A 19,994-nucleotide genomic window follows, 5' to 3' on the forward strand; every position below is an offset into this window, starting at 1 on the left:
TCCTAATCGTCGTCGTCGTCGTCGTCGTCGTCGTCGTCACCACCACCACCTTTCCCATTCACCACATCTCCTCCGCCCCCTCCTCGTCCATCTCATGATCACCATCATTATGATTATTATCATCATCCTTGTTATTGTGATCATCATCATCATCTCCATCATCATCCACATCATCATCATCCCCATCATCATCCACACCTTTCCCATCCACCTCATTCCCCTCCTCATCCTCTTCGTCCATCTCATCATCACCACCATTGTGATTATCATCATCATCATTACTATTATGATCATCATCATCAATTCCATCATCATCCTCTTCCTCCTTATCCCCATCATCATCCTCACCTTTCCCATCCACCTCAATCCCCTCCTCATCCTCCTCGTCCATATCATCATCACCATCATTGTGATTATCATCATCATCATCATCATCTCCAAAACATCATTCTTACCATCCTCATCGCCATCATCATCCATACCTTTCCCATCCAACTCATTCTTCTCATCTTCCTCCTCATCCATCATAATCACCATCATTGTGAGATTATCATGATTATCATTGTTATTATGATTATCATCATTATCATCTTCATCATCATCATCCTCCTCATCCCCATCATCATCCTTACTTCGCCCAGCAACCTCATTCTCCTCCTCATCCTCCTCATTCATCTCATCATCACCATCAGTGTGATTGTCATCATTATCATATTTAATATGATAATCACCATCTCTATCTTCATAATCATCATCATCATCATTACTATCATCTTATTTTACACAAATACCATACCGGTCTTATTCAGCAAATTATGTTGCTTCCCGCAAAAACACAGACACGCCGGCAAATTGAAGTTATTGGCCCCTAATGTGCTTTAAGTCTAATGCTCTTTATTCTCTTCCGTATTCAGATGTATACCAGCTTACTGTGCTACATAGCTGCATAGCCAGCCATCCATGAATATTCATGTCATCTCTTGGGGCTTATTTGTAATTTTGGAGGGTTAAATGTTAGTTAATAGGTTCTCCAGTATATTTAAGAGAGATATGGTTTTAATAAACCAATATTATCATTGACTTACATTTATACCACATATCTACATATGTTTAGGGTGATCATTGTTTTTTTTTTTTGGTAATCTATAGTTGTTTACTTTATTTACCAGCGTGAGAAAATAAAACAGGCTGATTCGTACCTTCTAAAAGCAAGCAATTACACTCACAAATATAATTGTGCGCACAGTTCTCTTGTTTCTACACGTAACCTGGCTTGGGTCTCTAGTTACCTCGGTAAGGCAACTACCGGGGGCTGACAGTGCTGCAGGAGGGGTAAAGGTACTAGACTTTTGACTATGCAGAGATGCTATGAATCCCAACATCACGATATATTGCCTCAACATCCACTGTTTGCTTATCCAATGGAGTATTGACATTGTTTTCCTCATATACTACCCATAAATCATATAACAATACACCACATGACTAACACTTGTAACCACGGTCATATCTCTCATATTGAAGGTCACTTTGTAAAGCTGCATACGTGCACATAAGTCATATGACAATGTAGGACATATAAATATCTTTGTTTGAACAAAGAAGCAAAATATTATCAGTTTTCAATTATTTGATCATTATTATTCATGGTGACGCAACATTTCTTTGTCAATATTGTTTCCCGATCGACTAGATCGTTTTATTTGTTGATATGTTATGTATATTACTTAACGAGTAATACATATGGTTCTTTAAATGTAGAATATTTTGGGCAAGAAACCAGTTTCTTACTACACAAATTGGTGAATCACGTGTAGTGGGTTGTATGTGTTATCATGTCAGCATATTTTCTTTAAAAGTTTGTTGATTTACACTTCAGATGTCACGATGTGTGAACATTTGTAATGTTCTCATATGATTTTTGCATTGAACATTTCATCACTATGCAACAGTTTGTTAAAACATTATTGGGGACAAACATATGTACATTTTATAGGGGAAAAAAGACAATTCTACTGCAACAATGATAGTACTAATTTTGCTGTTGACATATGTCAGCATAAAACATCACCAAATATTGAGCATGTGTATCTACACTAAGCATAATGCTACGAGGATGTGGTTATTAACCTAAAGATGCAAACAATTCACATCAATTGTGTTTGACAATATACTTAAGCCTCCGGAACATAGGAATATACGTAAATGGTGCAGATCTCTCCAAGAGAACACAATGCCAAACCTTTGTTGAAAAAGCAATGCCTATGAGTCTATTATTTGAGCACAAATGGCTGTCCCTGCTAAGCTCAGGAAAGCAGTGTTTGCATCTCCATCAGCCATACAACCGCACAATATTATTTTCCATCAAAGTTGGTGAGCATATTTACAAGTGACATCTGGAATGTTCAGCAGAACCAGTGTACTATCATCCCTAACTTCAAATTGCTGTTCAAGTTCTTACGGTTGTACAACAGACTGTATAAAACAACATTTGCCACTAGTTTTTCTTTTCTTTTCCTAAATACCCGTTACATTACATTGTATGCATACATGATTAGCCTATAGGCAACAATGGAACTTTCGACATCCACTTCCTTATTCCGCAATGGTTTCTCTAGTGCGCAATCACGGAACTCGGGTGAAACGGACAACCTACTAAACAGACGTATAAGAACGGAAATGAAAATACAGTGTTATATCACGTACATATTTTATATACATACGTTATATGCTTCACGAAAATATACAAAGCTTATGCGTTAAGGAATTTAGTCAAACACATGCACAATTATTTTGATTAAGAACCAGTACTAAATGGGCTTCAAATGCCTCGAACTTCTCTTTGTAATGGACTTGGCTTCCTCAGATTATGTTCTATTTAAGAATATTTATATATTTATGTATTTTCAAGACAATATTAAATTGTCCATAACCACTATACATACGACATCGTATCTTCATTATTTGTTCTCTCTCGGCAGAAAAAAAAAAAAAAAACTACAAGATAGTTCCCTCTCTGCCGCTCTCCTTGAAAGAGGTCAAACTTAACAGTGACAAAAGGGAACCTACTAGATACACAGTTTTCAACACCACCATAAGGTAACGAAAAATAAATATTTTTAATCAAATTGACACCTATTCAAAATTGGGATTGCAAGTAGCTACTTTCTATCCCAAACATTCCTAAAAATAATATAGGCCTACTTATGGTAGTTACGAATTGTGAAAGAAATCTTTGTGTCTGAGTTAATGGACTAGCCGTAATGCTAACAACTTCACCGCAATGTTATGACTCTAAAATAAAAACAAATGAGTTGTAGCCTACAATAATGAGTTGTAGCCTGCTGGACTGGTCTGTAACAAAGAGAGGTAAGTAACTTACAACTATAACTATTTTAATTCTATGACCTACATGTAGGCAAACATATAGTATAAACAACGTTGCGCTAATTGGATTGATCTGATATTTAATTATGACTGAGCCTATACATGAAGTCATAAGTAACTTAGTTTGTACGTACACTTCAATTTGCCTGATCCAAACTTCTTATAAACCAAATTTAAAACGGTTCCTTGGTATAAAATAATCACTATGGCTTTCAGCACACATCTTTATAGTTGAAGTCATGCTACATTGTCTATGTCATAATGCAGCATATGGTTTAGTGTAGAGCGCAAACCAGGAACAGAGTTTGTCCTTAAACAGTTATAGAATACTCATGCGATACATTTCTAACGTACACAGTATCGTAATAAGGTGAGTTCAATACTGTCTAACATGCACTGCCTGCTAAACTGGCGGAAGGATGCAATAAAGGTTAATCCAAACATCTTGTTATATATTTCTTAGATATACTCCTCGCACGGTCATTTCCTTTGCCGGAAATATCTACAAAATGTAAAAACTGATTGAATTTGGTTTCATTTTCTATTTTACACGCTGTAATTTATAAAAGGTTTCTAGAGTTGTAGCCATATGACAATATAGATATAGACATAGATGTAGGAATTGGGACTCACCCACCCCCCACCCCCTAACCCCTTCCAAAAAAGAACATATTTCAGTTGAAATTCGGACAATATGCTGATATTGTTTCGGGCATTGCCCAGAAAATTATAAATGATCTTGTTTGATGAGAGACATTCCTCAAATGCCTGTCGTGCTGACATGCCGACTAGGTATGGACAGTCCACTTACTATTTACGTAGGTCATTACATTAGTCATTGAGCTCTGTGCTATTGATATATGGGCAAAATAGTCAAGTTAGTTGCCTGTCGTTATTGATGTGTGATGTGTTTAAAGATCAATTGCATATTAATAAACATGTTTCCGAAGATTAACAATGTTATCATGTTTAAAATAGCTATATGTATTGCCGGTAGAGGTGATGAAAAATGAATTTGGGTTGGAAGCACTAAGATAGGATGAGACAGGAATATCACAAAATGAAATCTTTGACAATAGCAAAGACGTGTATGGTAACAACGGTTTTCAAAACGTGACCTTTAGTCCAAATCCAGCTCTCACTACAAATTCCTTTATTTTGTTCAAAGTCTCCCGGTTAGTTTCCGTTATTCGTTTAATGTTATGAATATATATAGAATCTTTTCAGCAAGAGCTTGATCAATATTAGAGATATAATTATTGCAAAAAAGATTTTTCAATGTCATTATCATTACATGTAAACGGGTTGATAAACCCGGGCAGAATCCGTTGTTTTGCTAATGATTTCCTTAACAACTTCCCGAGTTTTCTCGAGGTCAGTCATATATGCACAGAAAATGTTTGTAAAGTTAGATTAATTGCTACACAAATACTGGTTGCCAACTTGCATTGTAGATGATGTATTTAAGATTGTTTGAAGGAGTGCCGTTGTGAAGGAATGATTTGTAGTTCGTATTTTTTTTCTTCTTTTGTAGTTATAGGACAAAGAATACCGGCAGTAATCCATGGAACGACTTTCTGAGAACTCTTAATTATGTGACAATTAAGTGGATAATGATTGCCACAGAAATCCTTAATGGCATCAATGAAATAATTACATCAGGGTACGTGATTTCTATTAAATACCTCAAACTGGTTGGAGTCTGATATAATGTCCGATAGTTTCTGTAAAATAGATACAACTATGTATATAGAAACCACCACCACCACCTCTTTAATCCTAACTGCCAACATGTATGAAATTATAATTTGTTATTTTTTTAAAATACTAACTGGAGTTTTATTTTTAACCCTGGTCTCGGTCACGACTACTACTGAGAAGGTAGAGTTATGAATATGAAATCACATTATGCCTACAAATATTATACATGAAACTAACAATAATTTTCTCATCAACATAACAGGAAACACGACGAGTATGATTGTCTGTTTCGTTGAATACACTAAGTTAATCCACTACTGTAATACAGAAATCCTCGATTGATTCGATTTCCTTTTTCATTTCCGTGATTTCTTGTGCAGATTAATCGAGCTTGCATTCCAGGTAATGATTTTTTTGCCATGTTTTATGTTGTTCCTGAGAAAGCGTTCCGACGTTTATCCGAAGCCCTACCAATGCCTGCTTGCAACATAACTTCAAGCTTAGGGTTTGAAAAAAAACTTCGTGTTACCCCCCTCGTATGTTTTAGTTAAATGTCCACTGAGCTCCGCGGAGGCAACGACCTATTTTTAGAGCCAGGGGCACAACGGTTACGTAACAGATTTTGTTAGCATTATTGTAGTGCGCGTGCGCGCTACAATATTAGCATTACTTGCCAAGTGAACAAACCTACATGACTGGACGTTACAGATTTAAGATTCATAGAGTATCTGTATATTTGCAGTTTCAGAGGCTAGCTGCGTAGGCAAGATATTCTAAGCCTGTCATGGCGCTCACAAGCGCCCTCACTGGTACCCACATGACTAGACGTTCATATAGTCTCTGTACAATTACACTTTCATAGACTAGCTGCGTAGGCAACTCATGCTGAGCCTGTCACGGCGCTCCGCCACTGCTCCTTGTACGCTTTGTAAATTAGTGTCAACGGAAGACCTCACATATCATTTAACATAGATTGTAACCAAGAATAAATTGTTACTTGTGAATAAGGCTTGCATCTGGATGCAATTCCACTACAATAGGGCCACAAAAAATGACATTGCGATAAGGTTTATGTTAAATTTTAAATGAAATGATACATTTAATACGCAGTTGAGGGTTCGGGACTGTACATCTTGTACAGGTACCATTGCTATCGGCGTTAAAGCCTGGAGAATGCAGCTAGCTAGCCAGATATATTATACAGTACAGTCGATAGTATTTTCGTGTCCACTTTTCATTAGTATTGCGTTTAATCTTTCGACACTTGATAGTCTAGAGGTAACACAAAGCCCATGAGGGCAAAAAGTCCCTTTTAGCCTTTTGCCCGGATGGCTCTGGCATGCGGGCAAAAATCCCTTATTGCCAGTATGTACCGATGGCTGCATACTGAATGTGTACCATATAATATATAACTTACACTTCCTGTCCTATAACTGTATGTATCATGTATCATGTAATATGTAACTTACACTCTACCGGTGTCGGAGGTCATCTAATGGTATTGTTATGAAGTGATGTTATACCTCCTTTAAGCTCCTATAAAAGTCCTGCAAGTTTTACAACATTTGAACAAAGCATGGATCGCATGCCCCATTACGTGTGATCCCAAACTTTGCAACTTCTTAGCAGTTCTAGAAAAGGAATCACCCGGTACGCTTAATCAGTATATTACGGCCATATCATTTATACTTTTAATCAGTAATTTAAGGTAATTTTACAGCGTTCATTTGAACATTTCATAGTAACAGAGATCATCTTTAAATCAACAGTCCATTTTAATCATTTATTTGGGTGGAGCTTCTTGGAGCTAGGTTCTGGACATAGCCAACCAAATAATTGCCCCTAGAGGCAACGAGAAAGTATCATCTCTACTATGCTACATATCATATAATACCAGTATCTGTCCTGTAACAGTATGTACTGTATAATACATAAATTACACTTCCTCTCCTCGAACTGTATGTGTCTTAATACTAAATAGGCCTGCATTACTTACTGTATTCTTGTCCTATTACCGTTAGTACCACAACGTACACATATTCTACACTGCCAACGCATGTACAATGATATATATATATATATATATATATATATATATATATATATATATATATATATATATATATATATATATATATATTACTTAAAGCTGTAGGTAATAACGTTCAATAACAGAATCTTAACCTTACTAAAATTAGAAAAATAAACTAGGAAATTGGCAATAAAACCGTTAAGTTTATGGAAAACCGAGCTCATGAAATAGTTGGAAATATTCATGTATCATGTCTCTTTCAGACTTCCTAGATAACACCTGAACACTAATTGGTTAAGAAATATCAATGTGAACGATACTAGTATAATAAAGCCTAACCTTGTTTGTGAAATTTCCGGAATCTACCTTGTAAATTGGAGAGTTCATAGTTTCGAAGAATTATAACCAGTGGCGTATCAGGACTATTTTGTCAGGGGCACTGCTGGGGCACCAATGAATTTTAGAGGGGCAACAAATGTATTCACCAATAGTGAAAGTTCATGGTATTTTAATGCTTTAATGGTAAAACTGGGGTCATTGTAATATTGTATGGGGTTGTCCCCCCCCCCCCAACCTACACTATTTCACTGTCCTATCTGCATGTACCTTTAATACAATTTAACTGTCCAGTATATGTTGGTATAGGAACAAAACACGTGTCTTCAGCAGATGTGAGACACTAGCAAGTACAGCTAAAAAGTCAGATAAATACTGAGTCTAATAATGCAGACATATTTGGTTATGGGGTGAAAGTAATCCTTTACAACACTACGAATTACACTAAATGTCTGTCAAAACACGTAACCGACTGCGCTAACGTTGAACTCTTAATTAAATCGATGTATTACTTCTCTAGTTACAGTACAATGAAACATAGTCACGGGTTTTATGAACAATGCAATATATTACAAGCACAAACGGCTCCATGCAACAGTTCTCTTGTATAACTGTAACTTAATAAATGAATATATGTTGTAATAAAGCAGTTGTAGTCAAACAAATTTATGAAATGAAATGTTCTTCATAGTACAATACGATGACTATACAATATTTAACAGTTTCATATGGATACATAAGTAAGATACATGTTGAATCACGATATAAATGAAATTTGCTACGTCACGGCCATTTAGCATCATTATTGTTGATTTGAAATCAAACAGCTCCTCTTGCTATGTACAACTTAGACTGGTCAAACGAATCAAACCTACTTGTTACGTTACCGGTAGAAAGTAACGTCATCTCGCTCTGCAGTCTGATACTGGGAATTATTGTGTTTATAAAAACTGCATTGCAAGAAATGTATTTCGTTTTCGTTGATGGTCAGTTTTATCTTACTTCTACCCAATTTTCTCCCTTGAAAGTATTCGTTTACTTTCCAGACTCTAACATTTAACATTACAATATGGCGGAACGGTTCCTTTTGCTTATTCCTATTACGATGAGACACAATGTAATCCACGTACATACAGTATGTACTGAAAGAACATGTATCCATTTCTTCCTGTAGAATCGAAGTATTACAATCCCTGAACAGATAGTTTCCTGTTTTGAGAGCTTCCGTATCAAGTTATATATAAAGCATGTAAAGTATGCACAGTCCTATGTTTAGAACATTTGCAAATTAATCAATACCTAGACTGATCCTCTTGATTTGATTCGATCACGAAAAAGTTCTGACGATCATGATGTCAGAGAGTGTTCCATGATATTATTGATGTAGTTGTGTAAGTATATTTAGTGTTGTTATCGAGCCCCATCCCTCCTCTTTATTTGCCGTGAAGGGGGTATAGCAGTTTGTACAATGATTTATGGTATTGTGTAATTCAGTTGTATTTATCTTCAAGTGGGAAGTACAGCTATTTTCACCTTCCACCTTCTTCACGGTTGTCACTCTCGGTAACCACGCGATTCTCCACCCGATAAATGGTAATATGATATTACCCACACGGCGTATTATAAACGCAGAAATAACGTTATATTAAGTCGATGCAAAATGAAAGTGAATTGGTTGGATTCAAGCGCACAATCTGTGTATGACTACGAATGTAACCTTTATATCGATTGACCTTAAATTTCCGTCTTTTGTTTTAAATCGCGCTCAGACAACACTTACACAACTAACTTACTTCTCGAGAGTACCTAAACAATGTGATAAGGCAAGAAGGGAAGCGTTCAGATTGAATTCAACATGAAAGTAACTATTAAATACAATTCTATTACGTTTATCAAATAACATCACGGGTTACACAAACAAATGTTCACCGGCATTCATAGCGAAAAGATGTTACTTACATTTTGTATTGGATAATGTACCTGAAGATCATTTAATCTGTTGAATTATTGATTGTTTAACGAATATGATTTTCATTATTATTTTGATATTAAGAAAGCTACAGTAGATATTTTTGTTATAGAGAATGATCGTCTGCGTTAAAATATAAACCCAGCGACGTCCTAAGTTCCAGGCAAACATAAATCCTCAACTTTAAAAATTGATTATCACACTGCGAATATTAGTCGTAGGGGCAAAACAAATTTTCAGTACGTTAAGAAACTTCGTCAGAACATCATTGCAAGACTGGGTTATAACGACCACATTTAATGATATTTTATCCCCTTCAAATCTTTGCACAAATCATAAATGGTACCAGAATCTGAAATGTTGAAAGCTTTATGGACACACATGCGAACAGAGGCACTACAGGGGCACATCTAGGCATTACTCATACCTGTCAGCTCTAATGGACACACATGCGAACAGAGGCAATACAGGGGCACATCTAGGCATTACTAATACCTGTCAGCTCTAATGGACACACATGCAAACAGAGGCACTAGAGGGGCGCCTCTAGGCATTACTCATACATGTCAGCTCTAATGGACACAAATGCAAACAGAGGCACTACAGGGGCACCTCTAGGAATTACTCATATCTGTCAGCTCTAATGGACACACATGCAAATATAGGCACTACAGGGGCACCTATAGGCATTACTCATACATATCAGCTCTAATGGACACACATGCAAATAGGGGCACTACAGGGGCACCTTTTAGGCATTACTCATACCTGTCAGCTCTAATGGACACACATGCGAACAGAGGCACTACCTGGGCACCTCTAGGCATTACTCATACCTGTCAGCTCTAATGGACACACATGCACATAGAGGCACTACCTGGGCACCTCTAGGCATTACTCATACCTGTCAGCTCTAATGGACACACATGCACATAGAGGCACTACAGGGGCACCTCTAGGCATTACTCATACCTGTCAGCTCTAATGGACACACATGCACATAGAGGCACTACCTGGGCACCTCTAGGCATTACTCATACCTGTCAGCTCTAATGGACACACATGCAAACAGAGACACTACAGGGCACCTCTAGGCATTACTCATACATGTCAGCTCTAATGGACACACATGCGAACATAGGCACTACAGGGGCACATCTAGGCATTACTCATACCTGTCAGCTCTAATGGACACACATGCGAACAGAGGCACTCCAGGGGCACCTCTATGCATCAGCTCTAATGGACACACATGCACATAGAGGCACTACCTGGGCACCTCTAGGCATTACTCATACATGTCAGCTCTAATGGACACACATGCACATAGAGGCACTACAGAGGCACCTCTAGGCATTACTCATACCTGTGGGCTCTAATGGACACACATGCACATAGAGGCACTAACTGGGCACCTCTAGGCATTACTCATACATGTCAGCTCTAATGGACACACATGCAAACAGAGACACTGCAGGGCACCTCTAGGCATTACTCATACCTGTCAGCTCTAATGGACACACATGCGAACATAGGCACTACAGGGGCACATCTAGGCATTACTCATACCTGTCAGCTCTAATGGACACACATGCGAACAGAGGCACTCCAGGGGCACCTCTAGGCATTACTCATACATGTCAGCTCTAATGGACACACATGCACATAGAGGCACTACCTGGGCACCTCTAGGCATTACTCATACCTGTCAGCTCTAATGGACACACATGCACATAGAGGCACTACCTGGGCACCTCTAGGCATTACTCATACCTGTCAGCTCTAATGGACACACATGCAAACAGAGGCACTAGAGGGGCGCCTCTAGGCATTACTCATACATGTCAGCTCTAATGGACACAAATGCAAACAGAGGCACTACAGGGGCACCTCTAGGAATTACTCATACCTGTCAGCTCTAATGGACACACATGCAAATATAGGCACTACAGGGGCACCTCTAGGCATTACTCATACATATCAGCTCTAATGGACACACATGCAAATAGGGGCACTACAGGGGCACCTTTTAGGCATTACTCATACCTGTCAGCTCTAATGGACACACATGCGAACAGAGGCACTACCTGGGCACCTCTAGGCATTACTCATACCTGTCAGCTCTAATGGACACACATGCACATAGAGGCACTACCTGGGCACCTCTAGGCATTACTCATACCTGTCAGCTCTAATGGACACACATGCAAACAGAGACACTACAGGGCACCTCTAGGCATTACTCATACATGTCAGCTCTAATGGACACACATGCGAACATAGGCACTACAGGGGCACATCTAGGCATTACTCATACCTGTCAGCTCTAATGGACACACATGCGAACAGAGGCACTCCAGGGGCACCTCTATGCATCAGCTCTAATGGACACACATGCACATAGAGGCACTACCTGGGCACCTCTAGGCATTACTCATACATGTCAGCTCTAATGGACACACATGCACATAGAGGCACTACAGAGGCACCTCTAGGCATTACTCATACCTGTAAGCTCTAATGGACACACATGCACATAGAGGCACTAACTGGGCACCTCTAGGCATTACTCATACATGTCAGCTCTAATGGACACACATGCAAACAGAGACACTGCAGGGCACCTCTAGGCATTACTCATACCTGTCAGCTCTAATGGACACACATGCGAACATAGGCACTACAGGGGCACATCTAGGCATTACTCATACCTGTCAGCTCTAATGGACACACATGCGAACAGAGGCACTCCAGGGGCACCTCTAGGCATTACTCATACATGTCAGCTCTAATGGACACACATGCACATAGAGGCACTACCTGGGCACCTCTAGGCATTACTCATACCTGTCAGCTCTAATGGACACACATGCACATAGAGGCACTACCTGGGCACCTCTAGGCATTACTCATACATGTCAGCTCTAATGGACACACATGCACATAGAGGCACTACCTGGGCACCTCTAGGCATTACTCATACCTGTCAGCTCTAATGGACACACATGCACATAGTGGCACTACAGGGGCACCTCTAGGCATTACTCATACCTGTCAGCTCTAATGGACACACATGCAAACAGAGACACTACAGGGCACCTCTAGGCATTACTCATACATGTCAGCTCTAATGGACACACATGCGAACAGAGGCACTCCAGGGGCACCTCTATGCATCAGCTCTAATGGACACACATGCACATAGAGGCACTACCTGGGCACCTCTAGGCATTACTCATACATGTCAGCTCTAATGGACACACATGCACATAGAGGCACTACAGAGGCACCTCTAGGCATTACTCATACCTGTAAGCTCTAATGGACACACATGCACATAGAGGCACTAACTGGGCACCTCTAGGCATTACTCATACATGTCAGCTCTAATGGACACACATGCAAACAGAGACACTGCAGGGCACCTCTAGGCATTACTCATACCTGTCAGCTCTAATGGACACACATGCGAACATAGGCACTACAGGGGCACATCTAGGCATTACTCATACCTGTCAGCTCTAATGGACACACATGCGAACAGAGGCACTCCAGGGGCACCTCTAGGCATTACTCATACATGTCAGCTCTAATGGACACACATGCACATAGAGGCACTACCTGGGCACCTCTAGGCATTACTCATACCTGTCAGCTCTAATGGACACACATGCACATAGAGGCACTACCTGGGCACCTCTAGGCATTACTCATACATGTCAGCTCTAATGGACACACATGCACATAGAGGCACTACCTGGGCACCTCTAGGCATTACTCATACCTGTCAGCTCTAATGGACACACATGCACATAGAGGCACTACAGGGGCACCTCTAGGCATTACTCATACCTGTCAGCTCTAATGGACACACATGCAAACAGAGACACTACAGGGCACCTCTAGGCATTACTCATACATGTCAGCTCTAATGGACACACATGCGAACAGAGGCACTCCAGGGGCACCTCTATGCATCAGCTCTAATGGACACACATGCACATAGAGGCACTACCTGGGCACCTCTAGGCATTACTCATACATGTCAGCTCTAATGGACACACATGCACATAGAGGCACTACAGAGGCACCTCTAGGCATTACTCATACCTGTAAGCTCTAATGGACACACATGCACATAGAGGCACTAACTGGGCACCTCTAGGCATTACTCATACATGTCAGCTCTAATGGACACACATGCAAACAGAGACACTGCAGGGCACCTCTAGGCATTACTCATACCTGTCAGCTCTAATGGACACACATGCGAACATAGGCACTACATGGGCACATCTAGGCATTACTCATACCTGTCAGCTCTAATGGACACACATGCGAACAGAGGCACTCCAGGGGCACCTCTAGGCATTACTCATACATGTCAGCTCTAATGGACACACATGCACATAGAGGCACTACCTGGGCACCTCTAGGCATTACTCATACCTGTCAGCTCTAATGGACACACATGCACATAGAGGCACTACCTGGGCACCTCTAGGCATTACTCATACATGTCAGCTCTAATGGACACACATGCACATAGTGGCACTACAGGGGCACCTCTAGGCATTACTCATACCTGTCAGCTCTAATGGACACACATGCAAACCAGACACTACAGGGCACCTCTAGGCATTACTCATACATGTCAGCTCTAATGGACACACATGCGAACATAGGCACTACAGGGGCACATCTAGGCATTACTCATACCTGTCAGCTCTAATGGACACACATGCGAACAGAGGCACTCCAGGGGCACCTCTAGGCATCAGCTCTAATGGACACACAGGCACATAGAGGCACTACCTGGCCACCTCTAGGCATTACTCATACATGTCAGCTCTAATGGACACACATGCACATAGAGGCACTACAGAGGCACCTCTAGGCATTACTCATACCTGTAAGCTCTAATGGACACACATGCACATAGAGGCACTAACTGGGCACCTCTAGGCATTACTCATACATGTCAGCTCTAATGGACACACATGCAAACAGAGACACTGCAGGGCACCTCTAGGCATTACTCATACCTGTCAGCTCTAATGGACACACATGCGAACATAGGCACTACAGGGGCACATCTAGGCATTACTCATACCTGTCAGCTCTAATGGACACACATGCAAACAGAGGCACTCCAGGGGCACCTCTAGGCATTGCTCATACATGTCAGCTCTAATGGACACACATGCACATAGAGGCACTACCTGGGCACCTCTAGGCATTACTCATACCTGTCAGCTCTAATGGACACACATGCACATAGAGGCACTACCTGGGCACCTCTAGGCATTACTCATACATGTCAGCTCTAATGGACACACATGCACATAGAGGCACTACAGAGGCACCTCTAGGCATTACTCATACCTGTAAGCTCTAATGGACACACATGCACATAGAGGCACTACCTGGGCACCTCTAGGTATTACTTATACATGTCAGCTCTAATGGACACACATGCAAACAGAGACACTGCAGGGCACCTCTAGGCATTACTCATACCTGTCAGCTCTAATGGACACACATGCGAACAGAGGCACTCCAGGGGCACCTCTAGGCATTACTCATACATGTCAGCTCTAATGGACACACATGCACATAGAGGCACTACCTGGGCACCTCTAGGCATTACTCATACCTGTCAGCTCTAATGGACACACATGCACATAGAGGCACTACAGGGGGACCTCTAGGCATTACTCATACCTGTCAGCTCTAATGGACACACATGCACATAGAGGCACTACCTGGGCACCTCTAGGCATTACTCATACACGTCAGCTCTAATGGACACACATGCGAACAGAGGAACTACAGGGGCACCTCTAGGCATTACTCATACCTGTCAGCTCTAATGGACACACATGCACATAGAGGCACTACCTGGGCACCTCGAGGCATTACTCATACCTGTCAGCTCTAATGGACACACATGCACATAGAGGCACTACCTGGGCACCTCTAGGCATTACTCATACCTGTCAGCTCTAATGGACACACATGCGAACATAGGCACTACATGGGCACATCTAGGCATTACTCATACCTGTCAGCTCTAATGGACACACATGCGAACAGAGGCACTCCAGGGGCACCTCTAGGCATTACTCATACATGTCAGCTCTAATGGACACACATGCACATAGAGGCACTACCTGGGCACCTCTAGGCATTACTCATACCTGTCAGCTCTAATGGACACACATGCACATAGAGGCACTACCTGGGCACCTCTAGGCATTACTCATACATGTCAGCTCTAATGGACACACATGCACATAGAGGCACTACCTGGGCACCTCTAGGCATTACTCATACCTGTCAGCTCTAATGGACACACATGCACATAGTGGCACTACAGGGGCACCTCTAGGCATTACTCATACCTGTCAGCTCTAATGGACACACATGCAAACCAGACACTACAGGGCACCTCTAGGCATTACTCATACATGTCAGCTCTAATGGACACACATGCGAACATAGGCACTACAGGGGCACATCTAGGCATTACTCATACCTGTCAGCTCTAATGGACACACATGCGAACAGAGGCACTCCAGGGGCACCTCTAGGCATCAGCTCTAATGGACACACAGGCACATAGAGGCACTACCTGGCCACCTCTAGGCATTACTCATACATGTCAGCTCTAATGGACACACATGCACATAGAGGCACTACAGAGGCACCTCTAGGCATTACTCATACCTGTAAGCTCTAATGGACACACATGCACATAGAGGCACTAACTGGGCACCTCTAGGCATTACTCATACATGTCAGCTCTAATGGACACACATGCAAACAGAGACACTGCAGGGCACCTCTAGGCATTACTCATACCTGTCAGCTCTAATGGACACACATGCGAACATAGGCACTACAGGGGCACATCTAGGCATTACTCATACCTGTCAGCTCTAATGGACACACATGCAAACAGAGGCACTCCAGGGGCACCTCTAGGCATTACTCATACATGTCAGCTCTAATGGACACACATGCACATAGAGGCACTACCTGGGCACCTCTAGGCATTACTCATACCTGTCAGCTCTAATGGACACACATGCACATAGAGGCACTACCTGGGCACCTCTAGGCATTACTCATACATGTCAGCTCTAATGGACACACATGCACATAGAGGCACTACAGAGGCACCTCTAGGCATTACTCATACCTGTAAGCTCTAATGGACACACATGCACATAGAGGCACTACCTGGGCACCTCTAGGTATTACTTATACATGTCAGCTCTAATGGACACACATGCAAACAGAGACACTGCAGGGCACCTCTAGGCATTACTCATACCTGTCAGCTCTAATGGACACACATGCGAACAGAGGCACTCCAGGGGCACCTCTAGGCATTACTCATACATGTCAGCTCTAATGGACACACATGCACATAGAGGCACTACCTGGGCACCTCTAGGCATTACTCATACCTGTCAGCTCTAATGGACACACATGCACATAGAGGCACTACAGGGGGACCTCTAGGCATTACTCATACCTGTCAGCTCTAATGGACACACATGCACATAGAGGCACTACCTGGGCACCTCTAGGCATTACTCATACACGTCAGCTCTAATGGACACACATGCGAACAGAGGAACTACAGGGGCACCTCTAGGCATTACTCATACCTGTCAGCTCTAATGGACACACATGCACATAGAGGCACTACCTGGGCACCTCGAGGCATTACTCATACCTGTCAGCTCTAATGGACACACATGCACATAGAGGCACTACCTGGGCACCTCTAGGCATTACTCATACATGTCAGCTCTAATGGACACACATGCACATAGAGGCACTACAGAGGCACCTCTAGGCATTACTCATACCTGTAAGCTCTAATGGACACACATGCACAAAGAGGCACTACCTGGGCACCTCTAGGCATTACTCATACATGTCAGCTCTAATGGACACACATGCAAACAGAGACACTGCAGGGCACCTCTAGGCATTACTCATACCTGTCAGCTCTAATGGACACACATGCGAACATAGGCACTACAGGGGCACATCTAGGCATTACTCATACCTGTCAGCTCTAATGGACACACATGCGAACAGAGGCACTCCAGGGGCACCTCTAGGCATTACTCATACATGTCAGCTCTAATGGACACACATGCACATAGAGGCACTACCTGGGCACCTCTAGGCATTACTCATACCTGTCAGCTCTAATGGACACACATGCACATAGAGGCACTACAGGGGCACCTCTAGGCATTACTCATACCTGTCAGCTCTCATGGACACACATGCAAACAGAGACACTACAGGGCACCTCTAGGCATTACTCATACATGTCAGCTCTAATGGACACACATGCACATAGAGGCACTACTGGGGCACATCTAGGCATTACTCATACATGTCAGCTCTAATGGACACACATGCGAACACAGGCACTACAGGGGCACCTCTAGGCATTACTCATACATGTCAGCTCTAATGGACACACATGCACATAGATGCACTACCGGGGCACATCCAGGCATTACTCATACATGTCAGCTCTAATGGACACACATGCACATAGGCACTACCTGGGCACCTCTAGGCATTACTCATATGTCAGCTCTAATGGACACATATGTACAAATCTTAAACTGGTTAAACAAAGTGAAAGAGATTTACGTGGAGTCATATTGTATAAAGTACAAGGCTTGAAGAAGTCAAAGACCAGTGCCAACGAATACAATGATTCTGAACACAAATAATTTGTAAGAATGTTAAAACAAACAAAACAGTTTTTACTTAAATTTGGAAGGGTTTTGTTCATGAAGTAATTCTCTAGGTTATCGACGCCAATCTGCAGGTATTGTTTCTAAATCTCCAGGCAACGTAGGTGTGTTGGAGACGGGAGGGACGCTGTTGGTATGAAAATCTTTGTCCGACTGAGTCACTAATGAATTGTGTGCAGTGCTTACCGTTAGTGAGTTGTTACGTTGCAGAAAAGAACCTGTTCCTTCCACATAGTGTCCATACCTACAGAGTATAAAAAAAAAACATATCAAATCAATATGACAAAATAACAATGTGTGCAATGTGATTAAGTTACTAAATGGGTCATTCCGTGTCAAAACACGGATCGCTGTTGCTGCACCCTCTCCAAAAATTCCCATTTTTTTTTTTGTATGATTGGAACACCATGAAATAAGCATTTTCTAAAAATGTCAGATGCATTTGCTTCACAATTGGCCGATTTATCACACTTTGAAATTCCGCAATTTGTCGCCACCGTGGCATTTTTGTGACTTCTGAGGTCAAATTTCTCAGCAATTAAACATCCTACTACCTTTCTTTTACAGATGCATATAGAGTCTATCCCTCTTCTGTTATTTCTATAATATTTATAAGTTGATAACCATCTATATGTAGTAAGTCAACGGGGCAATAATCATTTAACCAAGTTTCAGTTACTGCTAGGAAAGTAAATTCATAATTGTCAATATATTGTAACAAACACATGAAAGGATCCCAATTTTGGGTTGTAAAAGTTTTCTATTTTTACGGTTACGTTACAGCACCATGCCTTTAACCAATAGTACATATACCCACGGGGATTGTCAGTTCAAAAAATGTATAGGATTTGCGAGGAAGAAAAAAGAAACTGGAAATATATTTTGGTAAGTACATAGAAACAAAAAGGAGATGTGAGCAAAGTTCAACCACCTAAAGACTTGGTAAGGTCTATATGCATAGGCCAATGTAACTTCATTAAAGGCCATGCCAGACGTAATGGTTTAAGCCTTTTACTAACTTCCATAGCAACCGAACCCAAAATCATGCATTTTGAAATACTCAAAAAATTACCGATTTTGGCCTGTTCAAAATTGGGGGTTTCTATTAAGAAGTGCAACCGTCTGTGATTCGTGTACAAACAAAAACATGTACGTACTACCCGCCTAATTGCAACTTGATAGAGCGGATACTGTAAAACTTAACCAGAAATCTCGGGTCACCACGACCGTTCACATTACATTTATTAAGAATGCAGGAGGGATTGAAGAAACCCTGTAAAGGACGATTATAAGACTGCACGCGGACTAGAAGTATGAGTACGCCTTACTCTTTTTGTACTTTCGTGTTTTCTTTTCTTTCATTTTTCGTCCCGTTGTTTCTTGTTTTTTTTTTTCAATTAAATTTATCTTCAGTCAGGCTGCAATTCCTGCGAGCATCCGCAAATATCCTGCGAACCTGGTTCGGAAGGTTCGCAAGTTTTCCAGCCATATATAGAAAAACAAGACCCCTAGGGAACTGTGGTTCCTTACACATGGGTATAAGACAATTCACATTTTATCAAACAAGATTTGGCTCAAATAGTCCAAGTAATTGTGGTCCTACACGTACCCATAAAGTAATCAACACTATAGACAACACTTTTGTGATCACAAATTGTGATCGGATTTTTGATCGGAAGGCACTTTTGAGATCTGAATATGGCGTCGAAAATGTAAGAAATATAAGGTCACAAGCGGGTCAACAGATATGATAACATTGGTGACCTCAAAT

At 41.4% G+C, this 19,994-nt stretch overlaps 2 protein-coding genes across 10 annotated transcripts in view; one reads left to right on the forward strand and one right to left on the reverse strand.

Moving 5' to 3' along the window:
- The window catches only part of LOC139982209 (uncharacterized), a 48,960-nt gene extending 30,487 nt beyond the window's left edge, over positions 1–18,473 (reverse strand). For 2 of the 6 annotated variants that reach the window (XM_071994818.1, XM_071994825.1), the window contains exon 1: positions 3,522–3,944. The gene's annotated coding sequence lies outside the window, so the exon portion shown is untranslated. Of the gene's footprint in view, positions 1–3,521; positions 3,946–18,409 lie in introns of those variants that run through there. The other 4 variants (XM_071994824.1, XM_071994822.1, XM_071994819.1 and 1 more) reach the window with 4 other exon arrangements.
- LOC139982221 (uncharacterized) overlaps positions 1–19,994 on the forward strand; it is a 23,580-nt gene continuing 3,586 nt past the window's right edge. The window contains exons 1-3 of one of the 4 annotated variants that reach the window (XM_071994860.1): positions 1–3,099; positions 4,922–5,050; positions 5,469–5,490. In XM_071994860.1, coding sequence (XP_071850961.1) covers positions 5,001–5,050; positions 5,469–5,490 — 72 coding nt within the window. In that variant the 5' untranslated portion in view covers positions 1–3,099; positions 4,922–5,000. The other 3 variants (XM_071994862.1, XM_071994861.1, XM_071994863.1) reach the window with 3 other exon arrangements.

This window comes from Apostichopus japonicus, chromosome 16, assembly GCF_037975245.1.
Source record: "Apostichopus japonicus isolate 1M-3 chromosome 16, ASM3797524v1, whole genome shotgun sequence".
In the NCBI taxonomy this organism is placed as follows: Eukaryota; Metazoa; Echinodermata; class Holothuroidea; order Aspidochirotida; family Stichopodidae; genus Apostichopus; species Apostichopus japonicus.